Below are 25,889 nucleotides of genomic sequence, written 5' to 3'. Positions count from 1 at the left end.
ATACAACACTCCAGAGGCTAGGGAAGGTGTTTGAAGCTAACCTGGGGTACATATCAAGCTTCAGTTCAGTCTGAGCTACAGACTTAGGCTGTTGGACCTCTGCAAACCCACAAACAAAACAGAAGATGGCTAGGGGTATATAGCTCATTAGTAGTATATTTGCTTAGCATATGTGAATCCTTGGATTATGTCCCCAGCACCACAAAAACACAAAGGACAAAATCCTTTAACATGTTGTTGTAAGGTTTGGTTTAAGTGCAGACTTTTTTTTTTCCAGACAAGAACACGTTATGTAGCCAGGGCTGGTGTGGAACTGGTATGCTGGCTTTGAACTCCCAGAACTAACTCTGCCTGCCTCACTAGCCTCTATCTTGAGCACTGAGATTAATGGAGATAGCCACCGTGCCTGGTCTGCCTTTTACATTGTATATATTTTTGTGTGTGTTTGTGGTGTGTGTGTGTGTGTGTGTGTGTGTGTGTGTGTGTGTGTGTGTGTGCATGTATATTTGAATGCCCATGGAAGCCAGGGGTCTACGTTGGTTATCTTTCTCAGTTGCTCACCACCTTATTGTTTGAGATAGGTTCTTAACTAGTTCATTGATCTGCCTGGCTCCACCCAGCACCTTGTGGTCTGAACGCAGGGGTTACAGACACATACTGCTGTGCCTGATTACACGTGCCCTGAGTCCAAACCCAAGTCCCCATGCTTACCTGGCAGTCACGTTATTGACTGGACCACCGTCCCTGTTTGTATTTAGTAGGACAGCGTTTCTCCCTGCATTTCAAACTAACCTCGAATTTAGTATGTAATCCAGGTTAGCTTGAATTCACAGCCTATTTTCAGCCTCAGTCAGCCTCCCAAGCACTACTGAGATGACAGATGTGTGTCACCACACCTTCTTCCTCCTCTTCCTGCTGTTGATGCTGGTGCTGTTTCTCCTCTTCCTCCCTCTCCGCCTCCTTCTCTCCTTCCCTTTCTCTTTCCCTTCTTCCTTCCTTGCTTCCTTTCTTTCCTTTTGTTTTTAAAAGCAGGATCTTGGTATGTCTAGCCTGGCTATTTTTCTTTCAGAGTTGTTTTTGTTTCATTTATTTTTTTTAATTCTGCTATCTTATGGTTAGTGAGAAATTACACCCTGCTACCTTTCTGATTCCATATGATTTCTTTTGTTAGTTTGAATTCTCATGTAGCCCAGGCTGTCCTTACACTTGCTATGTAGCTGAGATGACTTTGAACTTTTTATCCATTTGTCTTTCCCCAAGTGGGGATTCCAGGTGTGAGGCATCATACCCGGCTTTGTTTTTACAGAATTTCAAGGTCATCTTTGGCTATATTGTAAATTACAGGCCAGCCTGGGCTACATAAGATCCTGTTTTTTTTTTTTTTAAATAAACTGAGTTTTTTATGAGTATTTTCTCCCTACAATGTAGCCCTGACTGGTATTACAGGTCTATTCCATTAGTCCTGGCTGGGGTGTTTCTAGTTCTTCCCAACATTTTGCCTGTAGTATTGATCCTGTAGTAGATGCTCAAATTCTGGCAAATTTATTTTAAAATCTGTGGGATTGCCTTCAGGTTTTTAATCTATTTTTTAACCTTGAGTTGGTAAAGGTGAATTTGTATCAATCTAAAAGTGAAATGCTTTAAGTAACCTTATTAGAAGCACATTGTTGACATTGAATGATTACACCATCAGGAACGTTTATTCAGGTACTAATGTATCAGAAATTTTAATCATCATCATCATCATCATCATCAGCAGCAGCAGCAGCAGCAGCAGCAGCAGCATGCTTTAGTATTAGGAGGCTACTTAAATACATGTAGGTATGTGTGTTTGTAGTTGTATGTGGAGAGGGAGATGGAAAGAGAATTTGAAAATGCTCATTTTTTCTCAATCAATCCAACTACCGAAGCAGAAATAAGTGGCCACCACTCTTTCTTATCACAGGATTTGAGTATTTTGTTCTAACTAGAACCATTGGTAGAAGTGGTCCTTTTTACCTTTCTCTTCTGTAGTCTATGTTTTGGATACATTTTTCTTCATTGCCTTCATTTTATTTATTGTGAACTTTCTATTTTCTATTTACTTACTGTGTGTGCATGTGCATACATGTCTCATAGTGTGTATGCCAGGGCATGCCTATATAAGTCAGAGGGAAAGTTGTGGGAGTCAGTTCTTTTAGGTCCTGGAGATTCAACATGGGTCATCAGGCTTGGTGGCAAGTGCCTTTACACACTGTGACACCTTGCCAGCCCTTAGAACTTTCTTTTTTTAAAAAAATATTTATTTTTTAATGAGTACACTGTAGCTGTCAGACACACCAGAAGAGGGCATCGGATCTCTTTACAGATGGTTGGGAGCCACCATGTGGTTGCTGGGAATTGAACTCAGGACCTCTGGAAGAGCAGTCAGTGCTCTTAACCACTGAGCCATCTCTCCAGCCCGGAGCTTTCTACTTGCTTATGAGTTCAGTGTTCCTGAGCCTCTCTTTTGTGGACCAGGGATTGCCTCACAAACCACACAGGCATCAATCTCAGTCAGACAGGGAGAGTTTATTGAGCATAAGTCCCAGGACCATGACCTGGATTCAGAAACTACTGGCTGGTTTTGTGAGTCAACTTGACACAAGCTGGAGTTATCACAGACAAAGGAACCTCAGTTGAGGAAATACCTCCATGAGACCCAGGTGTAAGGCATTTTCTCAGTTAGTGATCAAGAGGGGAGGACCCATTGTGGGTGGTGCCATCCCTGGGCTGGTGGTCTTGGGTTCTATAAGAGAGCAAGCTGAGCAAGCCAGGGGAAGCAAGCCAGTAGTAACATCCCTCCATGGCCTCTGCATCAGCTCCTGCTTCCTGACCTGCTTGAGTTCCAGTCCTGACTTCCTTTGGTGATGAACAGCAGTGTGGAAGTGTAAGCTGAATAAACCCTGTCCTCCCCAGCTTGCCTCTTGGTCATAATGTTTGTGCAGGACTAGAAACCCTGACTAAGACAGAAACTCAACCTTGATCCTCCAGGGTTTTTAAATCCCAAATCCACAAATATCTGTGCCAAGTTATTTACCAATTGGAATTTAGGGATAGGAACATGTCTTTGTTTTACACTTATCCTCTTCCCATTGGTTGGGGTTTTTAACTGTGGCAGGGGACTTGCCGTGTCTAATATTCATGTCCTAACTTGTCTACCAGGATGGGACTTGTCTTGTTTAATTCTTTTTTTTTTTCTTCCGGAGCTGGGGACCGAACCCAGGGCCTTGCGCTTGCTAGGCAAACGCTCTACCACTGAGCTAAATCCCCAACCCCGGGATGGGACTTGTCTAACATTACTGTCTAAACTTGCCCACCAGGATGTCAGTTATTCACATACATGTCTCTTTTTGCCAAGCAGGATGCCAGTTCCCACAAGGTCTTGGGAACTTAAACTCTACTTGACCATCACTCAAAATGGAAGTCTTATTCCAAATAGTTTCTTATATTGGTGCAGGTGTCTCTCTTATGTTGGGGCCTAGGGGCAGCTTATAAAGGCAAATACCGTAAAAGTTTATACATAGGAGGAGAAAGTACTGTTGGGTGGTTGGTTCGGTCCAAGCTTATTGTAGGTAACTGTAATTTCTATTGACTTCTATCCTGATTGGTTTCTAAGGGCACAGAACATAACAGAATATGTAATCGGTCTTGGCATTAGAAAGTTCCTTAGCAACTGCAGAAACATTTGAGAAAGTTTCTTTATAATGACAGGCAAGCCAGGTAACTGTTATCTAGACCTTAACATTCATTCCATGTAGGCCTTAATATTTTACTTAGGTCGTAATACTCTCCTTTTTTTAATTTTTAAAATTTGTTTTAGTTTTTAAATTGTGTGTGTGTGTGTGTGTGTGTGTGTGTGTGTGTGTGTGTGTGTTTTCCTGCATGTATGTCTGAACCATGCCTATGTGGTACCTTCAGAAGCCAGAAGAGGGAAACCGCTGGGACTGGAGTTAAGATGCACTTGTGAACAGCCATGTGGGTGCTGTGAGTTGAACACAGGTCCTCCGGAAGAACATCCAGTGCTTTTTGTCTCGCCACCTCCTCAGCTTCTCTCTTTCTTCTTTTGCGACCTGGTCTCACTGAAATGCAAGCTGGCCTGGAACTCACAATGAAGTCCAGATAGGCCTCAGACTCAAGGCGATCCTACCTCAGCTTCTCTTTGTCACTGTACCTGGGTCTTGAACTTGGGATACTTCTGCTTCAGTCTCCTCAGTGCTGGGATTAGAGAGATGTCTCACCAGTCCAGGCTGTTTTATTAATAGTTTAATTGAAGTGTAACTTAATATCATAAAACTTCATTCACTTTACGTGTACAATTTAATGATTTCGAGCATTTATAGATTTCTGTTCTTGTAAAATATTAAACTTCAGTTCTTATCCTCAGTTTATTAAAATTATTTCTAATGCTGAGAATGGTGGTGCATACCTTTAATTACAGCACTCAGGAGGCAAAGGAAGGAAGATCTGAGTCGGAATCTAGCCTGGTTTACAGAGCAATGAGTTCCAGTACAGCCAGGACCACACATAGAAACCTTATTTCAAAAAATCAAACGGAAACAAAACAAAACAAAATTATTTTTAAGCCACGTGAGGTGGCTCATGTTACATATTCAAGACTAGCTTGGGCTATGGTAGAAGTCCAGGCTACCCTGGGCTACCGTGTAAAACGCTCTCAAAAAGTAATTAATTACTTAATTTAGTTGGTTGTTGTAGTGCATGCCTTTAATGGCAGCACTTTGAGACAGAGGTAGGCAGATCTCTGTGACTTCGGAGACCATCCTGCTCTATAGAGGGAGTTCCAGGTCAGCTGGGACTGTATAGTCAGACCCTGTTGCAAAACAACAACAACAACAACAACAACAACAACAGATTACTTAACTTAAAGGAACAGGAAAATTCCGTTGACATGTGTTCTGTGGGAGGTGTTTGGTGATTTGTGTCTCATTTTTGTTTTTCACCCTTAGCTGGGAGGCACAATTGGAGACATCGAAGGGATGGCATTTGTGGAAGCATTCCGACAATTCCAGTTTAAAGCAAAGAGAGAGAATTTCTATAATATTCATGTCAGCCTTGTGCCACAGGTGGGTCTTTCCAGATAAGTACTAGGGTAGGAACTTTGGTCAATTTTCTTCTGAGATTTTATGAGGGTCCTACATTTGAAATCCAAGAGTCATGAATTAGATGTCCAGTGGTATTGATGGGGACTCATTTCTTTTTAGCCCAGTGCTACTGGAGAACAAAAAACCAAGCCTACACAGAACAGTGTCCGTGCGCTGAGAGGGCTGGGCTTGTCTCCGGATCTGGTGAGTTAAACACAGTGGGGTAAGTTTGTCTTTAAGGGCCTCCATGTCACAAGCTAAAACACCCACTAACAACAGCTTATTTCCTTTTTTGGTTTTGGTTCTAGGGATGGAGTCTAGAGCCTGGCACCCACCATAAACATGGAATTATACTCCTAGCACCTTAATATTTAACTACACATCTCAGTCATTTGTCCCTCTCAAATGGTTCCTATGACAGTCAACTTTTTTTTTTTTTGTATCTGGCAGCCAAGAAACGATTATTTCTTTATCCTTAAATTGGCTCCATTGGTAGCAGGCCAGATACAATCTCCTGTCATTTATAAGGTTCCTGGCTCATTCAGAGTAAATGTGATACCTTGGGATTTTCCTGTGACCCTTCAAGGACTGGCTATCTTTGCTCTGAGTTTTAGTCTGAGAAACAGTGATATATTCTTATAACAGGTAATCCAGTTACAGCCATCAGCTTGCCGGGGGGAGGTGAATAAGGGTGCATAAAGCAGCTGCCTATTTTTATAAATAAGAATTTCGGGTTGGGGATTTAGCTCAGTGGTAAAGCACTTGCTATAAGCGCCAAGGCCCTAGTTCGGTCCCCAGCTCCGGAGGAAAAAAATTTATTGCTAGCACTCTTGATTGCAAATCAGGGAGAAAGAGGTGGGTGGGTTTCAGTCTCTGTGAGTTTCAGGCCAGCCAGGTCTACAGAGCTAGTTCTAGGGCAGCCAGGGCTCCATGGAGAAGCCCTGTCTTGCAAAACAAACAAACAAACAAAAGAAAGAATTTATGGAGACACAGTTACTCATTCATTTATATATAGTCTGTAGGTGTTTTGGCACGGGTGATCAGGGCCCTCAGTGCCTTACCTGGAACGCTAAAATGTCCCATCCTATATAGCCCTGTAGTGGAAGTTTGTCAACTTCGATCCACCTTTTCTTCTGTTTAATGACATCCCTTTCCAGCTTTACCTGTACATTAGAGACATTGTGATGCTTTGAACTATTTCTGGTAGATTTCGGTTGAGACATGCTTCTGCTAGTGGTCAGACCAGCATCTCACGGTACAGAGGAATGCCCACAGTGAACAAGTGCATTGTAGAAATAAATATGATGCATAATGTCTTTCTAACAATGAAGTTGATAAGGCCTCTTCCCATTTGCTGACCTGTGCATAACTGGCTTCCAGATCGTCTGCCGAAGTTCGAAACCCATTGAGATGGCTGTGAAGGAGAAGATTTCTATGTTTTGTCACGTGAACCCTGAACAGGTTGGTGCTTGGTGCTCTTTACATTAATCTCTCTCTCTCTCTCTCTCTCTCTCTCTCTCTCTCTCTCACGCTGCTTCCCGCACCAGCATGCTCACACACACACACAAGCAGCCCTCACACACACACACACACACACACACACACACACACACCGTGCGCTTGTGTGTGTGTGTGTGTGTGTGTGTGTGTCTGAGAGTGCTTGAGGTCAGAGGACAACTTTGTGAATGGAATCCATTCTCTCCTACCTTTATGTTGATTCTAGAATTCAAAATCAGGTTATTCGGATATGTGGCAAGTACCTTTACTCACTGAGCCACAGGGCCTCGTATAGTCCAGGCTGACTTTTAATTCTAACTTCTCCTACATCCAATGGGCCACCACCTGAAGCTCAGAGTGAGCTTTTGAGATCAGTGAAACTTGTAGTGAGAGAACTCTCTCACGCTACTTTTAGCATTTTTTTCGTTTTTTTTTTTTTTTTCTGGAATATTTACTGCATTCATTCATTTCTCTTTTGTACCTGTTACAGCTTAACATGCCTTAAACCACACAAGTATGCTGACATCATTTGGGCTATGTTTTCTTTTTTAAAAAACATTTCATTACTTTCTTTTTTTTAAAAGAAGAATTATTTATTTATGTATACAGTGCTCTGCCTGCATGTATGCCTGCAGGCCAGAAGAGGGCACTGGATCTCATTATAGATGATTGTGAGACACCATGTAGTGGCTGGCAATTGAACTCAGGACCTCCAGAAGAGCAGCCAGTGCTCTTAACCTCTGAGCCAGCCCTCAAACAATGTTTTCTGATCATATAAGTGGTCAAGCTGATTTCCTTGCTCCAGAAATTACTGTAATGTAGGCTCTGGCCCTCTGCTCTGCAGGACTTCCAACCTGAGTATTTAGATATTTACATTACCTTTTTCTCTCTAGCTCTTGTTCCCAAAAAGCCTAAGGTATGAGGGGTTGCAGTTGACCCGAGTTTATAGAATGGTGTGAATGGAGCTCAGGACCAGGGTGAGGCTTGCTAGGAACCCTTCGTGTGAGCTCTGAGTTCTCTAAAGTCTCATAGCTCATTAATGGGGTATCTGTGCTTAAGTAGTGATCTGATAGCCCCCTGCTTCAGACTTCCAACTTTGAATGGCTTGAGAAGAAAGGACTTCTGTTTGTCTGTCTGTCTCCCCCCCCACGCCGCCCCTCGTCACTGTGTGTATGTTCTCTTAATTTCTCAGCCACTTTGTTTTGCCTAAGTTGCCTTGTGTACCCTTCCTCTTGGTAGACAGTGCTTTGCATGTGGATTAAGCAAATACGGCCTCATTTCCAGAACAGAAAGAGATTGAGCAGTTTACATTGGCTCGCTGAGAGCTCGGAGAAGGAAGGTAGAGTTCCAGATGTGGCCACTGGAGCCAAAGGGCTGTAACAGTGATCCAGGTCTTTTATTTAAGATTTATCCCTATTTTAAGTTGTATGTATGTGTGCACAAGTGAGCACAGGTGTGGTTGTCGGTTGTGGGTGTCACATCTCCCAGAACTGGAGTTACAAGTGGTTTTGAGCCATCTGATGTCTGAATTGAACTCAGGTCCTCTGTAACAGCTCATGTACTGTTAACTGCTGAGCGGTCTCTTCAGCCCCAGTGATCCACTCTTGTTTTGCTTTTGTGTTTCTTTGAGACAAGGTTTCTTGGAGCTCAGGCTGGTCTCAAACTCCTTTTGTAACAGAGGATGACTTTGAACTCCTGATCCTCCTGTTGCTGCCTCCCATGGTATGTCCCAGCTTTGCAATGCTGGATGAGTAAATAAACTCTGTGTTTTCTACTTGTGGAAGTTGCATAGAGATGTAGTGTTTTTTTTTATGTGTATGAATGCATGTTTACATGCATGTATGTATACCATATGTATGCCTAGTGCCCAGAATGGCCAGAAGAGGGTTTGAGGTCTTTTGAGACTGGAGTTACAGATATTTGTGAGCTTTCATTCAGGTCCTAGGAACCAAATTTGGTTCCTCTGGAAGAGCAACAGCTGTTGAGGTTTTTGTTTGTTTGTTTGTTTTTTTGAGACAAAGTAATCTGTAGTCTAAACTAGGCTAGCCTCAATCTCATGATCCTTCTGCCTCAGCCTCTGAATGCCGAGCTAACAGCTAACAGGTGAATGACAACATGCTTGGCCTGGGATTTAGGTAAGATATTCTGTCTATCTGTCTGTCTGTCTGTCTGTCTGTCTGTCTGTCTCTTTCCGAGAATGGTTGTCATGGACTCAAACTCTGATTCTCTTGCCTCTACCTCACAAGTGCTGAAATTAATAGAAATCCACCACTCTGCCTGACACTTTTGGGTGGGTGTGTGGGTGGGGCTGGTGCCGTTAGGAAATCCTCCAACATCGAGCTCCTCCTTCCCCCAAGATTTAGCTTTGATTAGTAACTGGAATGAAGCCAAATATTGATGACATCTTGCCACTCAGAACTGCTCTGGTACATGCACAGTGATCACTATAGTCTGAATAGCAATATTCAAACACATGAGGAACTCTTTGACTTTATAGCTGTGGGGTTGGGAAGAGTGGACTCAGAATTGGCATTCATTTAACATTTGGCAGATCCTTAAGCGCCTACAAGGAACCTCTCTCGTGCTCTTGAGAGTGAGTTAGAAAGGCATTAGCTTAAGTGAAAAGCACCCACAGCTTACAGGTAGTCTTTACTAGGTGTGATTAATTTCCCTCTAGTCAGTGTGCCCTTGTAAACTTACCCAAGAGAAGGGACCAGGTAGCAGGGTGGCAGACGTCAGGCGAAAGCAACTCTGGCAGCAGGGACAGAAATTTCATACACACTTACAACACAAGGCTCATCTAAGCTGTGCTTCCGAGGCCCCTGAGGAATACATGTAAGCCAGCTATGTATATTATTACTTAAAAAATTATTGTGAGATAGAGTTTTATGTATCCCTGACTGGTCTCCACCTTATTACATAGAGGAGGGTGACCTTAACTTTCTGATCTTTTTGCCTTAAGAGCCCCCAAATGCTGGGATTTCACCCAGCTTTCAATTTTTTTTTAAAAATTAGGTTTGTGCTTCAAAGTGTGTGTTGGGTGTACTTGTGCCATGGTGCCTGTGTGGAGGCGCCACCTGAGGTCTACCTGGCTTGGGGCTAAGTTTCTTTCCCAAGTACACACACACATACACATGCACACATGCACACACGTCTCATGTAGCTAAGACTGACATTGAGTTCTTGATCCTCTTGCCTCTGCCTTGCAAGTGTGTGAATTACATGCTTGTACTGTGTTCTGACACTGACTACCCCGAGTATCGAACTCCACAGACTTAAGGGCCCAATCCTTACAGGACTACCCTTCCTTCAGATGTTGCTGTAAATTATAAAAATGCTGTCTTTTTAACCCTCACTTAATCCGGCACTGTAGTGCCCTAAGATATCTGGTGGATATCCTCATCTCAGACAGTAAACTGTCTCACCTGATCTGCTCCATCCCATATCACACTGCCAATGGCTTCTCTCTGAGCCTGGCAACAATCTCGCTACTCATCTAGTTCCCAAGGCAGGTTGCCACCATGTCAGAAATATACATCCCAATTCCATGGCGGCCCAGTGTCTCTAGCCACTACATACTCTCTTGGACTTATGTTGCCACATGAAAGAACACACAACACAATAACCTCTGATCCAATTGATGAGATATAATTGCCCACCTAAACATACAAAGCCCTGAACACATCCATCCCTTAAGAATATTCATAACAACCTGTAAATGTGCAGAGAGGACTCTTAACATCAGCCTCCATGCTGCTGCTTCTGCCTCCTCCAGTCTGCTTCTCTCTCTAAAACTTTTCTTCCGCCCATCCTTCCTTCTCATCCAATGACAGGCCTCATTCTATCTTGTACCTGCCTTCACCTGTATGACATCATCCTACACTCAGATACCTGTTATAAGTTTCCAGTGCCCTTGAGGTAAACCGTGTTACCGCCAGCTGGCTACAGTTTTGGAGTTTGCATAGTCTTCTCGAATTTGATAGTTATTACATGACTCAGCTAAGTGCTCTGTGGTCAAGTCCTACTTTATTATACGAGGTGCACATAGTCTGGGAGAGTTCTAAGTTGGGGAGCTTCTGTTCTTGTTGACTCAGGGTGTCTCCCTCCTCATAGCTGTCTATCCAATAAGTGGAAAGTTCCCTTGAGTCTTGCTTTCCAGTTTTTTTCATAGTTTTACGTGTGTGTGTGTGTGTGTGTGTGTGTGTGTGTGTGTGTGTGTGTTGAGTATGCCACGCTATGTGTGCGGTCAGAGAACCTCTCTTTCCACCATGTGGATTCCAAGTATTGACCGATTCAACTCAGGTTATCAGGCTTGTGCAACTTTAATTGCTGAATACCCTTGGCTCCCCTTTCTGGCTGTTTTAAAACAGGCATCTATATAATGGATAACTGGCCTTTATCCTTTTGCTTCTGCCTCCCAAATGCTGGGATTAGAAATTTGTGCCACCCTGCTCTCTAGAGGTATTTAAAAAACCAAAACCAAAACCCAAATAAGCCAAGCAGGGTCTCATTAACTCTGGCTGTCCTTGAACCAGACCAGACCCTCTTTTGCCTCCTGTGTGCTGGGACTAAAAGTCTATGCCACCACACCTGGCTTCTCTATATGTTGGACTTCTCTTATATGTTGGACTGTTTTGTTTGCATGTACACATGTGTACCATGTCTGTGCCTGGTCCCTCAGATACCCTTGGACTACAGTTACACGATGGTTATGAGCTGGGAATTCTCATAGTTTTGACTGGAATATTTGTATGGTTACTGGACTATTTGGCCAAACGTTTGAGCTCAGTCCCCAGCCTCCTTCCCCTCCTCAGATTTTAGTTGGCTGTCTTCTAATCACTTGCTTGTTTTTTTTTTTTTTTTGTGATTATTTGGAAGCTTCCCCAGGACCACTAAGAATCATATCAGTTACATTACAAAGACACATATATACACAATAAATCAATGTTATACAAGGTTTTCTCTCTTTAAAGAAAGAAAGAAGGTCAGTCCCAGCAGTCACGCCACCACCGGCTACCTCAGCTAGCAGCTTGGCACCACCTCAGGTCAGTGTCTGCTGCGGGCTCAAAGAGGCTGACAGGTCAACCTGCGCTCCTCTAGGTTCAGCAGTGGTATCTCCATGGATCCGGCTGGACGCACCACTATTCTGTGTTTCCACTCCTCCAAGGAGACAGCATTCAGAGTTCTTGGATAAGGTAGCCTTCTTCGAGAGCTGGCAATAATTTGATTCCATCTCTAGGTTTTCTGTAGGCAGATTGAGAACCATGAGAAGCTTTACCAAGGAAGAGTTTGACTGCCATAGCCTCGATGAAGGCTTTACTACTAAGGACATTCTGGACCAAAAGATCAATGAAGTTTTTTCCTCTGACGATAAGGATGCTTTCTATGTTGCGGGACCTCAGAGACATTCTAAAGCAGCATCTGAGGTGGCTAATAAGCTCTTCCCTGGGTTACTCCCTTTTACCCACTCAGGTGTAATGACAGCAGAGCCATAGTGAGCACCCTGGCTGCCATGCAAGACTGAAATGTAGTTGGGGCAGGGACTTGGGGCGCCTCTAGAGAGGATTATCTATGCAAATCCTTGTAAACAAGTGTCTCGAATCAAGTATGCTGCCAGGAATGGAGTCCAGATGAGGACTTTGACAGTGAAATTGAATTGATAAAAGTTGCCAGAGCACATCCAGAGGCAAATTTGGTTTTGCTGATTGATGATGATTCCAAACCAGTTTGTCGTCTCAGGGTTAAGTTTGGTGCCACACGCAAAACCAGCAGGCTTCTCTTGGAATGGGCAAAAGAGTTAATATTGACATCACTGGTGTCAGCGTCTATGTGGGCAGTGGATGTACTGACCCTGAGACCTTCATGCAGGAAGCGTCAGATGCCCGCTGTGTCTTTTACATGGGCATAGAAGTTGGTGTCAACATGTATATGCTTGATATTGATGGTGGCTCTCCTGGATCTGGAGATCCAAAGTTTCAATCTGAAGGGATCACAGTGTAATCAACCCAGCTCTGAACTAGTGTTTCCCATCAGACTGTGGAGTGAGAACCATAGCCGAGCCAGGCAGATACTCTGTTTCCTTAGCTTTAACACTTGCAGTGAATATCATTGCCAAAATACCCTGTGCAAGGAACAGCCCATCTGAAATAAAGTCCTCCAATGAGCAAACCTTCATGTATTGTATGAATGGTGGCGTGTATGGATCATTTAACTACATTCCTTACGATCATGTACATGTGAAGGCCCTGCTGTAGAAGAGATCCAAGCCAGATGAGAAGTATTACTCAGCCAGCCTCTGGGGACCAACATGTGATCAGATCGTTGAACGCTGTAACCTGACTGAAATGCATGTGGGTGATTGGATGCTGTTTGAGAACATGGGTGCATACACTGTTGCTGCTGCTTCTACTTTCAATGGGTTCCAGAAACCAGACATCTACTATGTAATGTCACGGTCAATGTGGCAACTCCTGAAGCAGATCCAGAGCCATGGCTTTCCTCTGGAAGTGGAGGAGCAGGATGTTGGCACTCTGCCCATGTCTTGTGTTCAGGAGAACAGAATGGACTGTCACCCTGCAGCTTGAGCTTCTGCTAGTATCAATATGTAGCAGCCATTTTTCTGTAGCTCTTACCTGCAAGTTTAGCTTGAATTCAGGCATTTGGGGAGACCATATAACTTAATTACTGCTAGTTTGGAATGCCTTTGTAAGAGTAGAGTTGGCACCAATGCAGTATGGAAGGCTAGGAGATGGGGGTCACACTTACTGTGTTCCTATGGAAACTGAATATTTGTTTTATATGGATTTTCATTTACTTCTCAGACCTGATACTAACGAGTGCCCCCCAACTGCTGAGCAAGTATTTGTAGCTTGAACATTGGCAGAATGGCCAAATCCTTAGGTTGGGACCCATTTTGAAGTATCTTGAAATAATAAAAAAAGAAAGGATATGGGCTGGAGAGATGGCTCAGCACCTAAAAGCATTTGTTGCTCTTTCAGAGGATCTGGGTTTGTTTTTCAGCATCCACAAGGGAGCTCACAATCATCACCATGGTGGTTTGAATCAGAAAAGCCCACCACTACACATAGCAGAAGGCTTGGAGGGTTATTTTTTTTTTTTTGAAGCTTTGTGCCACTAGCTGGGGACTAAGACCAGGTACTAAGATCAGGTACCGCCCTCTCTCAGGATTTGTAAGGGATTGGTGGTTCTAGGACTCCATAGGAAGATCAGATTTCTTCAGTGCTCAAGTCCCTGAAAGAAAATGGTGCAGGGCTGGGTGCTCGCTGCTAAGCCTCACAACCTGAGTTCCCATTCCCATGACAGATAACAGTGGAAGGAAAAGAATCAACTCTGTAAGTTGTCCTCTGATCTCCACATACATGTACTTTCTCTGCCTCTGTGTCTCTGTTTCTCTTTCTCCCAAGAAATGTAAAATACAAAACAAAACAGTGTAGTACTTGTATATAACCTGTGACCTCCTTGTGATTACTGTATGTATCTTTATGACTTCTACCCAGGACAACATCAAAAGGATATAAACAGTTATATTGTATTGTCTAGGGAAAAGTGTATGGATATGTTCAGTACAGGTTTGTTGTTCCCTGAATGGTTTTGATCCCCATTTGGTTGAATCTATCAATGTGAAACTGACATATATATATATATATACATATATATATGTATATATGTGTGCATATATATATATGTGTGTGTATATATGTATATATATAAACATTATTCTATCTCTTGTATATATGTACATATATAATATACTATTTTATGTCTTATATTTTATTATACCATCATATCTATCCCCTCAGGACATAATAATGAATTCAGAGTTTTATAATTGAACTAATCTTGTGCTAATTCTGATCTCGTTTAGATTACTAGGGTATTTTTCTTCTTATATTGCTATTTTTGGGGGTGGGTGGGGAGGCAGATCTTTTGAGACACAGTTTCTCTGTGTAGTCCTGGCTATCCTGGAACTTGCTCTATAGATCAGGCTGGACATGAATTCAGAGATCTGCCTGCCTCTACCCTCAAGTGCTTGGATTAAAGGTGTGCACCACCACCACCCTGCCTGCCTGCTCTCTGTCTCTCTGTCTCTCTGTCTCTCTGTCTCTCTGTCTCTCTGTCTCTCTACCTCTCTGTCTATCTCTGTCTCCTCTCTCCTCCCCTCCCTTCCTTCCTTTTTAAAAAAGATTTATTCATTTTTATTATATATGAGTACACTGCCTTGTCTTCAGATACCACCCAGAGAGGGCATGGGATCCCATCACAATGGTTGTGAGCCACCATGTGGTTGCTGGGAATTGAACTCAGGACCTCTGGAAGAGCAGTCAGTGCCTCTTAACCACTGAGCCATCTCTCCAGCCCCTTCCTTTTTTTAGATTTATTTTATTTGTGTGTGTTTTGCATGGAGTACAGAGGTCAGAAGAGGTAGTCAGATCCCCTGAAACTAGGGTTAATGGTTGCTTTATTCACTGTTCTGTTGCTGGAAAAAGGTATCATGATCAAGGGAATTCTAATAATCTAAAAGATTTAATTCGGGGTTTGCTTTCAGTTTTAGAAGTTTAGTCTGTTATCATCATGGTGGGGAGCATGGTGGCATGCAGACAAGTACCAGAGCAGTAGCTGAGAGGACCCTGATCCATGGAGGGGGTGGAGAGACAGACAGACAGACAGACAGAGACACCAGGTCCTGGCATGGGCTTTTGAACTCAAAAGCCATTTTTTTTGGGAGGTGAAGGTAGAAGGAATTAAAGCAAATCACATCCCATGCACACCTTCAAGAGTAAGGGGAAATGAAGTAATACACACACATGTGCCTACTGTTCAGCTCACTTTCTTGCATTGTAACCAGAGAAGTGCCAATTTTTAGGCAAGATCTTCCTGTATCAATAATGAAATTAGAAATTTAAATACTGGCAGGGAGATACCATGATCATGAAGGTACATTTCCCAGGGCAAGGCTCACCCATTGCACTTGGGGTGGTTTCCCCAAATGCAGGAAACTCAACTGCATAATTTGTGGTAGTGAAAGAGCTGCATTCACACCCTCCCCTGGGGGTAAAAGTTCCAAGCCAGATGTGGTGGCACATGTCTTTAATTCCAGCACTCAGTGGGCAGATGCAGGCAGATCTCTTGTGAATTTGGGGTTAACCCTTGTCTCCATAGTGATTTCTAAGCCAGCTGCAGAATGAGACCTTGTCTTAAAAAAATCCCCAATAGACATGCTCAAAGGCCAATTTGATCTAGACAGTTCCTAGCTGAGACTTTCCCCAGGCAACTGTAGACTGTAGGTTGTAGAAAACTGACAGTTAAAACTGAACACTATCGCTTGCATTCTCTCTCTCCTAACCTACCCTTCTTTTCTAAAATTGCTGTATACCTGAGGCTGGCCTTGAATTTATTATGGTCTTCTTGCCTCAGCTTTCTATGAAGCTGGAGTTAGGCCTGCACCGCAAAGTATAGCTTTCTTAGCTTTCTTTTTGCTTTTTAGAATTTTAAATCAAAAAAATTTAAAAATTATCTTTAATCTTTCCTTACAGTCCAGTCGTTTTCCCCCTCCTGGTCTGCCTTCCAACAGTTCCTCATCCATTCTTCCTCCCAAGCCTCCAAGAGGGTGTTTCTATACCCTACCCCACCCCACCAGGCCTCCTCATGGCTTTTCTTATTTGAGTATAAACAGTGTCTTGAGTTCTGAATTGTTCCAGTCATGTATTAAGGACAATATTTTATTATCATTGATCAGGTCATCTGTATCCATGATGTTTCTTCCGTCTACCGAGTCCCTCTTCTTTTGGAGGAGCAAGGTGTGGTTAAATATTTTCAAGAGAGATTGGACCTGCCCATCAATGATTGCTCAAGTAATTTGCTTTTCAAGTGGAAAACCATGGCTGACAGGTAAAGTGACAAAATTTGCCATAAAATATTTTTTAAAACATAGATAGATTTCTGAAATTTGTTTCCAAATTCTTTCCAGACTTCTTTTCAGTCTTATAGATGAATAAATAGGACTGCAGGATTAAAGACAGCATACTACAGCTTTCTGGTTTTATGTGGGGATCAACTGAGTTTCTCATGCTTTTATGGCAAGTCCTTCACTGAGTTATCACCCCTGGCCTTTTTATGGAATCATAATAATTCCTGGGCCCTGGAGGTGGAAAGTAAAACCTGCTTTTAAAAGATCCTTGTTCAGAATTCCTTTGTATGTGTATGTTTGATGTGGATGTATCTAGTCTATTAGAGTGTTCTCTATCTTCTCTGAAGATTTCTGAAGCCATTGACTTCCCGTACTTAAACCCAGGGATTTGGATTCTCAAAGGAATATTTTTAATTCTCAAAAGTATTTTATTCATATATTAATTTTCTTATTTGCTGAATATTTCCTCCGCTTTTTTTCTTTTCTTCAGTCTTGGGGCCAGAACTCCAGGCCTTGTACGTGCTGGCAAGTACTCTGTGCTGAGCCACGTGCCTAGCCTAATTCAGAGTTGTTGTCTTAAAATTTGGCTAACATTTCTTTTTTTTTTTCTTTTTTTTTTGAATAGGGACCGACACAGGGCGCTTGCGCTTGCTAGAGCAAGTGCTCACCACTGAGCTAAATCCCCAGCCCTCTTTGGCTAACATTTCTTAAAGAAGATCCTTTAAACGGGAAGTTTTGGCTCTGCCCTTACTATTTCGTCTGGCAGTGTTTTATGATTTGTTTTGGTTGGTTTTGGATAGTCATTATGCAGCCCAGACTGGCCTTGAACTCCCGCTTCTGCCTCCAGAGTGCTGGGATTCTGTAGGCGCCCACCACTGTGCCTCAGCTCCCATTAAATAGTTTAAGATATTATAAAAATTTATTGGTTTTAAAGTATATTTAATTTTGTGTACATACAGAACTTTGTACAATATCAATTAAAGACAACCTTAGGAGTTGATGCCTCCTCCTCCTCCAGATCCTTAGCTGTATCAGCAAAGATAAGGTTATTTTAATAAAGTCTTTGTTGTTGTTTGTTTGTTTTTCCAGAAAGAGTTCCTCTTTGTAACCCTGACTATTGTGGAACTTACTCTGTAGACCAAGGTGGCCTCAATCTCAGAGATCTGCTAGCCACTGTCTCCTGAGTGCTGAGATTAAAAGTGTATGCTATGCTACTACACTCGGTTTATACCATTCTTGGTGATTTTTTTTTAAAGTCAGGGTCTAAAGACCAGAATGGCCTCAAACTCAGAGAGATTGTCCCACCTCTAAGTTCTGGGATTATATGTTTGAGCTTTTGTTTCTAGGGAGGTTTTTTTTTTTTCTTCCCTCTGAGGACTGAACCGAGAACATCAAGCATACATCAAACCTTAATACATGAACTATATTTTCAGCCTGGCGGGAACCCATTCAGCTCACCACAGTCTTCAAAGTAAATGGAGATAGCAATATCTGTATCATTTTGGCAGTAATGTTGGTTTATTGGTAACTGCAGTGTATAATGGCCACCCCATCACTGTAGCCTGTAGAGTTATATTAGGAGTCAGTGAGAGGGCAACGCAGCTGTCTTCATGATGGAGGCTCACAGTTACTCAGAGGCGAGGAGGCCTGGTTGAACTGGGTATGTTCTTTTTCTGGGACCCCAGGCTGATGGAGATACCCCTCCCACTTTAGGACTTCCGCCCATGATGGGTGGGAGTCCCATAAAGTAGACTCTCTTTCCATTCCCCCATAGCTCTAGTAGTATCAGAGCCTTGCCTCAGACATCTGTGAGAGCTGTGTCAAGAATGGGAGGTGGACCTTTGGCTGATCCTAGAAGTGGAAGTCCACAGGGAAAGTTAACGTGAAGGATGGGCTTAGGACATCGGCCAGGTTAGCATGGTCCCCATTCTGCAGTGCGTAACTCATGAGACAGGTTCTTGATCTGAGCTTCAACAGTTCCATCATTTCATGTTCCAATCAAGTCTGCAGATGGGGGGATATGGAAAGGGGCTGCTGTTCTTAGTTGGTGGCAAACTTAATACGTTAATATCTGATTGCCATTTTCTATGTTCTGAATAGATACAAAATTAACATGGATTGAGTAGTGACTATTTAAAGTTATCTAAAACGGAAGTTATATGTTTTAAAAATTCTTTTAACACTATTTTTGAAATTTGGCATGTCAACAACTAGACATTGGAGGAATGTGACAATTTTGAAATGCAACAACTTGAGTGTATTTTTTTTACAAGCATCTACCTGAAACACCACACTGGCTTGTTTCCTAGACAGACAAGTACATTGTTCTTCCCACAATGTCACCCTATAATCTAATATATAGAACAGTTTAAATTTTATGCAAGATAGCTATCTTATATCTAAATTTTATATCTGTACCTTACCTGTTTTGTGAGGCCACATTGAGGATTGTTGGGGTTTCTAATAAGTTTGCTTTGATTATGTGTGTGTCTTGTACATTTTGAGATTTGCCACCATTTATATGTGTGGAGACAGTACAGTTGCTGGGGAGTCTCCTGCTCTACCTCCAGTCTCCTCATAAGAATGCTGGGGTTACAGATGTGTGCTACCCTGGCTAGGGTTTTTTTTTTTTTTTTTTTGGGTTTTGGAGACAAGAACTCAAGTCCTCATTCTTGCATCAAGTGCTTCACAAACTGAGCCATCTCCCCAGCTCTTCTTATGCCTTTGAAATCTGTTTGATGCCCAGATGTTGGCATGTTGGAGGAGAGATTTGGATTAAGCACACTCAGCATCTTGTCTGTGCGTTAAAGGTTCTGAAAAGTACCTTTTGCAATAAGAGCAGTGATCATTCATTGTTGCCCTGTGACGTTCACATAAGGTGTCACATGACTTTAACTTTGTTTTCCTCCTCAAGTATAGAAAAAGACTTCTAGAAAAAATATGTTCCAGCCCTTGGTTTAAATCCACACCAAACTCAGGGACTGCTACGCCTCTGTGTTCAAAGCCCTGGAACACTCAGCCTTGGCCATCAACCACAAGTTGAATCTGATGGTGAGTCGCAGCCTACTTTTCCAGCTATCTCGTTATTTTATCTTTAGTTATGTGTCTGTGTCTCTGTGTGAGTGGGTACACGTGAGTTCAAGTGCACAAGGGAGGCCAGAGGCGTTTGATCTCCCTGGAGTTGGAGATACAGTTGGAGCCACCTTGACATGAGTGACAGGCTCAGTGCTGGACTGCTTACTTAGCATGATCAAGACACTGGGTTCCTTTCCCTGCACTGCAAAACACATAAACAGACACAATTTACTCTTTTATTGCTCTGAGGAAGCACCATGACCACGATAACTCTTATTTAATTGGTGGCTTGCTTACAGTTTCAGAGGGTTGGTTCATTATCATCATGGATGGAGCATGGCGGTATACAGGCAGGCAGGCTTGGCCCTGGAGAAGTAGCTGAGAGCTCACATCTTATCTACAAGTGGCAGGCGGAGAGAGGAACATTTTGAGACCTCAAAACCCACCCCTGGAACACACCTCCTCCAATAAGACAACACCTCCTAATCCTTCTCAAATAGTTCCATTAACTAGGGAGCTAGCATTCAAACATGAACCTGTGGGGGCCATTCTCCTACAAAGCACCACAGTTGGGGGTGTGGCTCAGTGCTAGAGTGCTACTGAGCATGATCAAAGCCTCGGTTTCTATCCCTAGCCCTGCAGAAGAAACGCAATTTATAAATTCTCAAAGATGCAGATTGTGAACTCCAACCACCGTATGGAAAGTTGAACAGAAGGACGGCAGGACTTAACATACAGTCCTAGCCATGTCCAAGATTTATGATACGGAGGCAGATGGGCAGATGGAAGAGTTATGGATGGAGTTCTGTGAGGCCTTTCCTAACATGGAGCTTCATGCACTCTCAGCTGGAAGCCCCTCCAGTGATGCCCCTGTGGATAACCTAGAAACTCAGTGCCAAGGTCATTTCCGTCCTTCCTTTCTCTCCCTCTCTATCATCATACTGGTACTAGAATACCCTAGGCAAATATCACTAAGCTACATTTCTAACTCTCTTTTAGTTTTGTATTTTGAGATAGAGCTTTGCTAGATTGACTAGGTTGGCCTTGAATTTACTCTGTACCCTGTAAGATCCTCTGGGAAGAATGAGGCCTCGTATGAAGGCCTAGCTACCATTAACAGCTTGTAAATTCTCAGGGAGGGTTATGGCCTTGAGACATGGTCTTGAAATTCTGGCTAGCCTGAAACTCACTGTATAAACCTCTAACTTGCAATGCCCTCCTGTCTCTTCTTGGACCATAGGCATGAACCACCACACTTGGCATTTTCGCTTTCAGTTTTGAAAAAGGTTTTTGGAAGCTGGACATGGTAGTACATACCTTTAATCTTAGCAGTTGGAAAGTAGAGGCAGGCAGATCTCTATGTGTGTGAGGCCAGCCTGGTCTATAGAGTGAGTTCCAGGACAGCCAGAGCTACACAGAGAAACTGTGTTTGAACAAAACAAAACAAAACAAAACAAAACAAAACAAAACAAAACAAAACAGTGGTTTTGGGTGCTGAATGTTGAACTTGGGGCCTTGCATAGGCTTTGCCACTGAGCCATATGTACCTTTAGTCCCTATCCTAATCATTTCATTTTTATCTTTTTTAATTTCATGTTTTTCTCTCTTCTACTTTCCTGTAGGTAAGTGCTCTACCACTAAACTATTCTAGCCTTCCATGATTGAATAACTGTGTTAGATAGCTATAATATTTTTGAGTGTTCGTTTTTCTTAAATGTTTCTTTAACCTGTTGTGATTTTGATGCTGTTGTTTTGATTTTTAGTACATAGACTCCATTGATCTGGAGCCAATCACCAAAGCTGAGGATCCTGTGAAATTCCATGAAGCTTGGCAGAAGCTGTGCTTAGCTGAGTGAGTACAGGGACTGGCTGTATGAAGAGGACAATGCCCTTGTTTTGTTTTGTTTTGTTTTGTACTTAGACTACTGTTCCAGTTGCTAATTTTTGTACATGTGGAGTAGCTAGGAGTCCTGATAGTCTTTACAGGTACCTGCCATGTAAAGGTGACCACCATGCAGCATTCATGCCCCATTGTATTTAGGTGTGTCACATGAGCTCAGGTGACTTGGGCAATTTATTTTGAGAGTGTGGGGGGACTGCATTAGAGGGAAAGAGTATTGATTTTACTGAAAGATGCAATTAATTAATTAGTTAATTGTAGGAAGAGAGTCTCATAGAGTCCAGGTTGGCCTGGAAACTGTGTAACTTAGGCTGACTTTGAACTCCCAATCCTCCTGTCTCTACCTCCTAAGTTTGGAGTTTATAGATTTGTACTGGTTTATGGGGCACTGGGGATGGCACTGAGGCCCTGGCTGCATGTTAGACAAGCACTCTACTAACTGAGCTTTGTCCCCAGCCCTTCCATGTGTTCCTGTTTCCCCCTTCCACTTCTCTTTCCTTTCTGTAAGTAATTGAGAGAACCCTGGGGTAGCATTGTATCTTGAGGTTACCATGTCCTTCCTGGTATTTTCCCTTGAACTGTTGTCTTTTAACTTGAGTTTTTGCTGTAGCAAGGACATTTTCATTCACCATTACTAAAGTGGCTGTTGAAATCTTAGTGGTTTTTTTTTTACCACTTTACCTCTTTCTGATGATGTTAGAGAGCTTAAAGTTTTTATATAGTAGTAGGAAAGAATTTAACCAAGCTAGGTGGAGGTTGAGGTAGGAGGATCCAGAGTTCAAGTTCACTCTTGGCTATAGAGTAAGTTTGTGGCTACTCTCCACTCCATGAGGCCCTGTCTCAAAAAATTAATAACAACAAAAAAAAGAACTTTAACTATTTTTTAAAAATCTTTATTCATTTTATGTTGCTCTCTCTCTCTTTACATTAGGCAGGGGCTCTACAACTAAGTTATGCCATTCCCCAGTAAAATTATTTTATTTTATATTCTTTTATTTACTTGTTTTTTGTCTTGAGAATTCTGAATCCCCCTGTCTTAGTCTCTGGAGTGTTGGGATTATAACTATGTATCCTATATACAATGGAGTACTACTCAGCTATAAAAAACAATGACTTCATGAAATTCTTAGGCAAATGGATGGAACTAGAAAATATCATTCTGAATGAGGTAACCCAATCACAGAAAAACACACATGGTATGCACTCACTGATAAGTGGATATTAGCTCTGAATACCCAAGATACAATTCACAGACTACATGAAGCTCAAGAAGAAGGAAGACCAAAATGTGAATGCTTCAGTTCTTCTTAGAAAGGGGGACAAAATACTCTAGGGAGGAAATACAGGGACAAAGTGTGGAGCAGAAACTAAAGGAAAGGCCATCCAGAGACTGCCCCACCTGGGGAATCCATTCCATGCAGTCACCAACCCAGACACTATTGCTGATGCCAAGAAGTGCTTGTTGACAGGAGCCTGGTGTAGCTGTCTCTGAGAGGCTCTGCCAAAACCTTACTGATACAGATGAGGATGCTCACAGCCATCCATTGGACTGAGCACAGGGACCCCAGTGGAGGAGTTAGGGCAAGGACTGAAGGAGCCGAAGGGGTTTGCAACCCATAGGAAGAACAACAATATCAACCAACCAGACCCCCCAGAGCTCCCAGGGACTAAAGCACCAGCTGCATATGTAGCAGAGGATGGCATTGTCAGGCATCAATGGGAGGAGAGGCCCTTGGTCCTGTGAAGGCTCTTTTCCCCAGTGAGGAATGCCAGGGTGTTAAAGTGGGAGTGGGTGGGTAGGAGGGAGAACATCCTCACAGAAGTAGGAGGAGGGGGAAACCAGGAAAGGGGATAACATTTGAAATGTAAATACATAAAATATCCAATAAAAAACTAAAAAAAAGATACTTACTGAATGCTCTAAGCTTTAATTTCCACATTAGGAAATGAGGATAATACCATCTTATAGTGATTTAAAAAAAAAGAAAAAAAATAAGTTACGTATCCTCACACACAGTTCTCAGTGTATTCTTTGGTCTTTGTTTTGATTTATTGGTGTAGAGTCTTGCTGTCTAGCCATGGTCACCTAGCATCTTCAACTTCTAGAACTTGTAATCCTCCTACTTTTACCTTCTGAGAGTTGGGTTAATATAATAGGCATGTACTACCATAACTGGGTCTCAGTGCATTTTTATTGAGTGGAATTCTCAATTACTATACTCAGAAGTTACTAAGACCTACCAGAAAAAATACATTAAAGTCAGTTGTGAGAAACTGTCATAAGTTCCCATAGGGTTTACCTTCAGAGGTGTTTAATTAGGTAATCTATTCTGAATATAGACCTCAGGCCTGGCAACTTGAGTTCAATCCCTGGTACCACATAGTGGAAGGAGTTGCTATAAGATGTTCTCTGACCTTCACATGCTCACTGTGCCATATACTTGCTTATATACACAGGCATGCCTGGACACACACACACACACACACACACACACACACATTAACTATTTAAAAATATGTAAAAATGGTGGATAGTCAATCTTACTTTCATTTTGTGTTGATTTCAGTGGTATTCTCGTGCCTGGAGGCTTTGGAATTCGAGGAACATTGGGAAAACTCCAGGCAATTTCTTGGGCAAGGACAAAGAAGATTCCATTTCTGGGTAAAGTTTTTGTTTATTGATCCTATGAGTTTAAATTTTTTATTTCAGTGCTGGGAGTTGAATGTAGGCCCTTAAGGGTAAATCCAAGGCAACTCTGTTATTGAGGTACATCACCAGCCCTATTCAGGTTTTTGACATAAGGTAGGTGTCATACCTTAGTAGGGGTAACGTGTAATAGGTTTATTCTTGTGAAGGTGTGAACTTAGTTTTAAAAGTCAGGCATCAAATGGCTTACTATAGGGTGTATCAAACTGAATGTAGCTCCTAGCTTGGTTTTGTAAATAAAGTTTTATTGTAACACATCTGTCCCATTTGTTTTGCATATTGCTCATGCTGCAACGTTGGAGAAGATCGAATGACGTTGTAAAGCTTAGAATTATTACTGAGTTGATGAGAAACACTTGTCTCCTGAGTAGCAAGAAACCAAAGAAGTCTGTCTCTGTAGTCTTCTTACCACTCCTCTTAGCATTTCCCTCAGAAAGCCATTCAGTAGAACACTGTAATAACCTTTGTGTTTGAAAAAGATGTGCTTAATCAGTGTGTGGTGGCACACACCTTTAATCCCAGCACTCGGGAGGCAGAGACAGATGGACCTCAGAATTCAAGGCCAGCCTGGTCTACAAAGTAAGTGCCAGGATAGCCAGGGCTACACAGAGAAATCTTGTAACAAACAAACAACGAAAAGCAAAGAAAAAGACTGCTCAAGTTGAAACTTTGTGTGTATATGTGTGGAACTGGGGAACAAACCCCAACCCTTGTGTATACTAAAAGAGCCCTCTATCACCAAGCTACATCTGCAGCTCTAAGTTGAAACTTATAATCATTTTAGAGAGGATAATACAAAAAGGTCAATCAGTGCCATAGTAGCAGCTCTGTTAAAATTTGGTTAAACCAGTCTTATTATTATGTTTCTTTCTTAACCAGATGAGGTCTGACTGTCTGCTGTGTTGTCTAGGCTGACTGTGAACTTCTTGGTTCACATTATCCTCCTGCCTTAGCATCCAAAATTTTGGGGCTATATTCATATATCTTATCACTATACCTTCCATAGAGACATGTCTTTTGAGTGCTGTTGCTTAAATGGCAAAGCCTAGTTTCTGTAACAGTAAGGCCGGATAACATGGGACCTAGATGTGCTAAGGGCAGCTTTAGTGGTGGAAATTCAGGTAGGAGGGGCAATTCCCCACTGTGTTTCAGGTATTTCGGTGGGTTGATGAACTGAGGGGAAGGTTTGCTGTCTTTTACTTTCTGAAGAGTGTTAGGTGCCAGTTTTTTCTTTTTTCCTATAACCTGCTCTTTCCTGGATACTCCAGAGTCTAGGGACTCTTTTCCCAAAGAAAAACCAGGATACGTGCTTTGTTTTATCCTGACCTAAACTCATTTGGGCCACTGTTGTTTTTTAATGTGGTGTTGAGGCCGGTTTTTTAATGGGGTGTTGAGGCTGGGGAGATGGTTCACTGGGCAGCAAACATCCTGATTTGATCCCCAAGACCCACATTAAAAGCTAGGTATGGCTGCATATGCCTTTAACCTTAACACTGTGTGGGGGCAGGCACAGTCCAGGAGCACTGCTGGAGTTTGCTGGCCTAGCTGAACTGAATTCTCAAGCTCCAGGTTCACTGAGAGACCCTGTGTCAAGGGCATAACATAGACATGGATAATACAGGACACCCAACTTATTCCTCTGGCGTCTGCACTTTGGCATGC

General features: G+C 42.5%; 1 protein-coding gene and 2 pseudogenes across 1 annotated transcript in view; all 3 read left to right on the top strand.

Annotated features, from left to right (window-relative positions):
* Ctps2 (CTP synthase 2) overlaps positions 1–25,889 on the top strand; it is a 117,849-nt gene that overhangs the window by 8,956 nt on the left and 83,004 nt on the right. The window contains 8 exon segments of the mRNA XM_032889667.1: positions 4,986–5,102; positions 5,241–5,324; positions 6,501–6,581; positions 16,375–16,526; positions 19,465–19,490; positions 19,493–19,596; positions 21,384–21,472; positions 24,088–24,182. Of these exon segments, the coding sequence (XP_032745558.1) occupies positions 4,986–5,102; positions 5,241–5,324; positions 6,501–6,581; positions 16,375–16,526; positions 19,465–19,490; positions 19,493–19,596; positions 21,384–21,472; positions 24,088–24,182 (748 nt within the window).
* LOC116888391 lies at positions 11,882–13,433 on the top strand (annotated as a pseudogene).
* Positions 15,538–15,684, top strand: LOC116889490 (annotated as a pseudogene).

Source organism: Rattus rattus, chromosome X, assembly GCF_011064425.1.
Source record: "Rattus rattus isolate New Zealand chromosome X, Rrattus_CSIRO_v1, whole genome shotgun sequence".
Taxonomy (NCBI): domain Eukaryota; kingdom Metazoa; phylum Chordata; class Mammalia; order Rodentia; family Muridae; genus Rattus; species Rattus rattus.
Note: the sequence above shows the minus strand (reverse complement) of the source record. Positions and strands in the feature narration are given on the sequence as shown.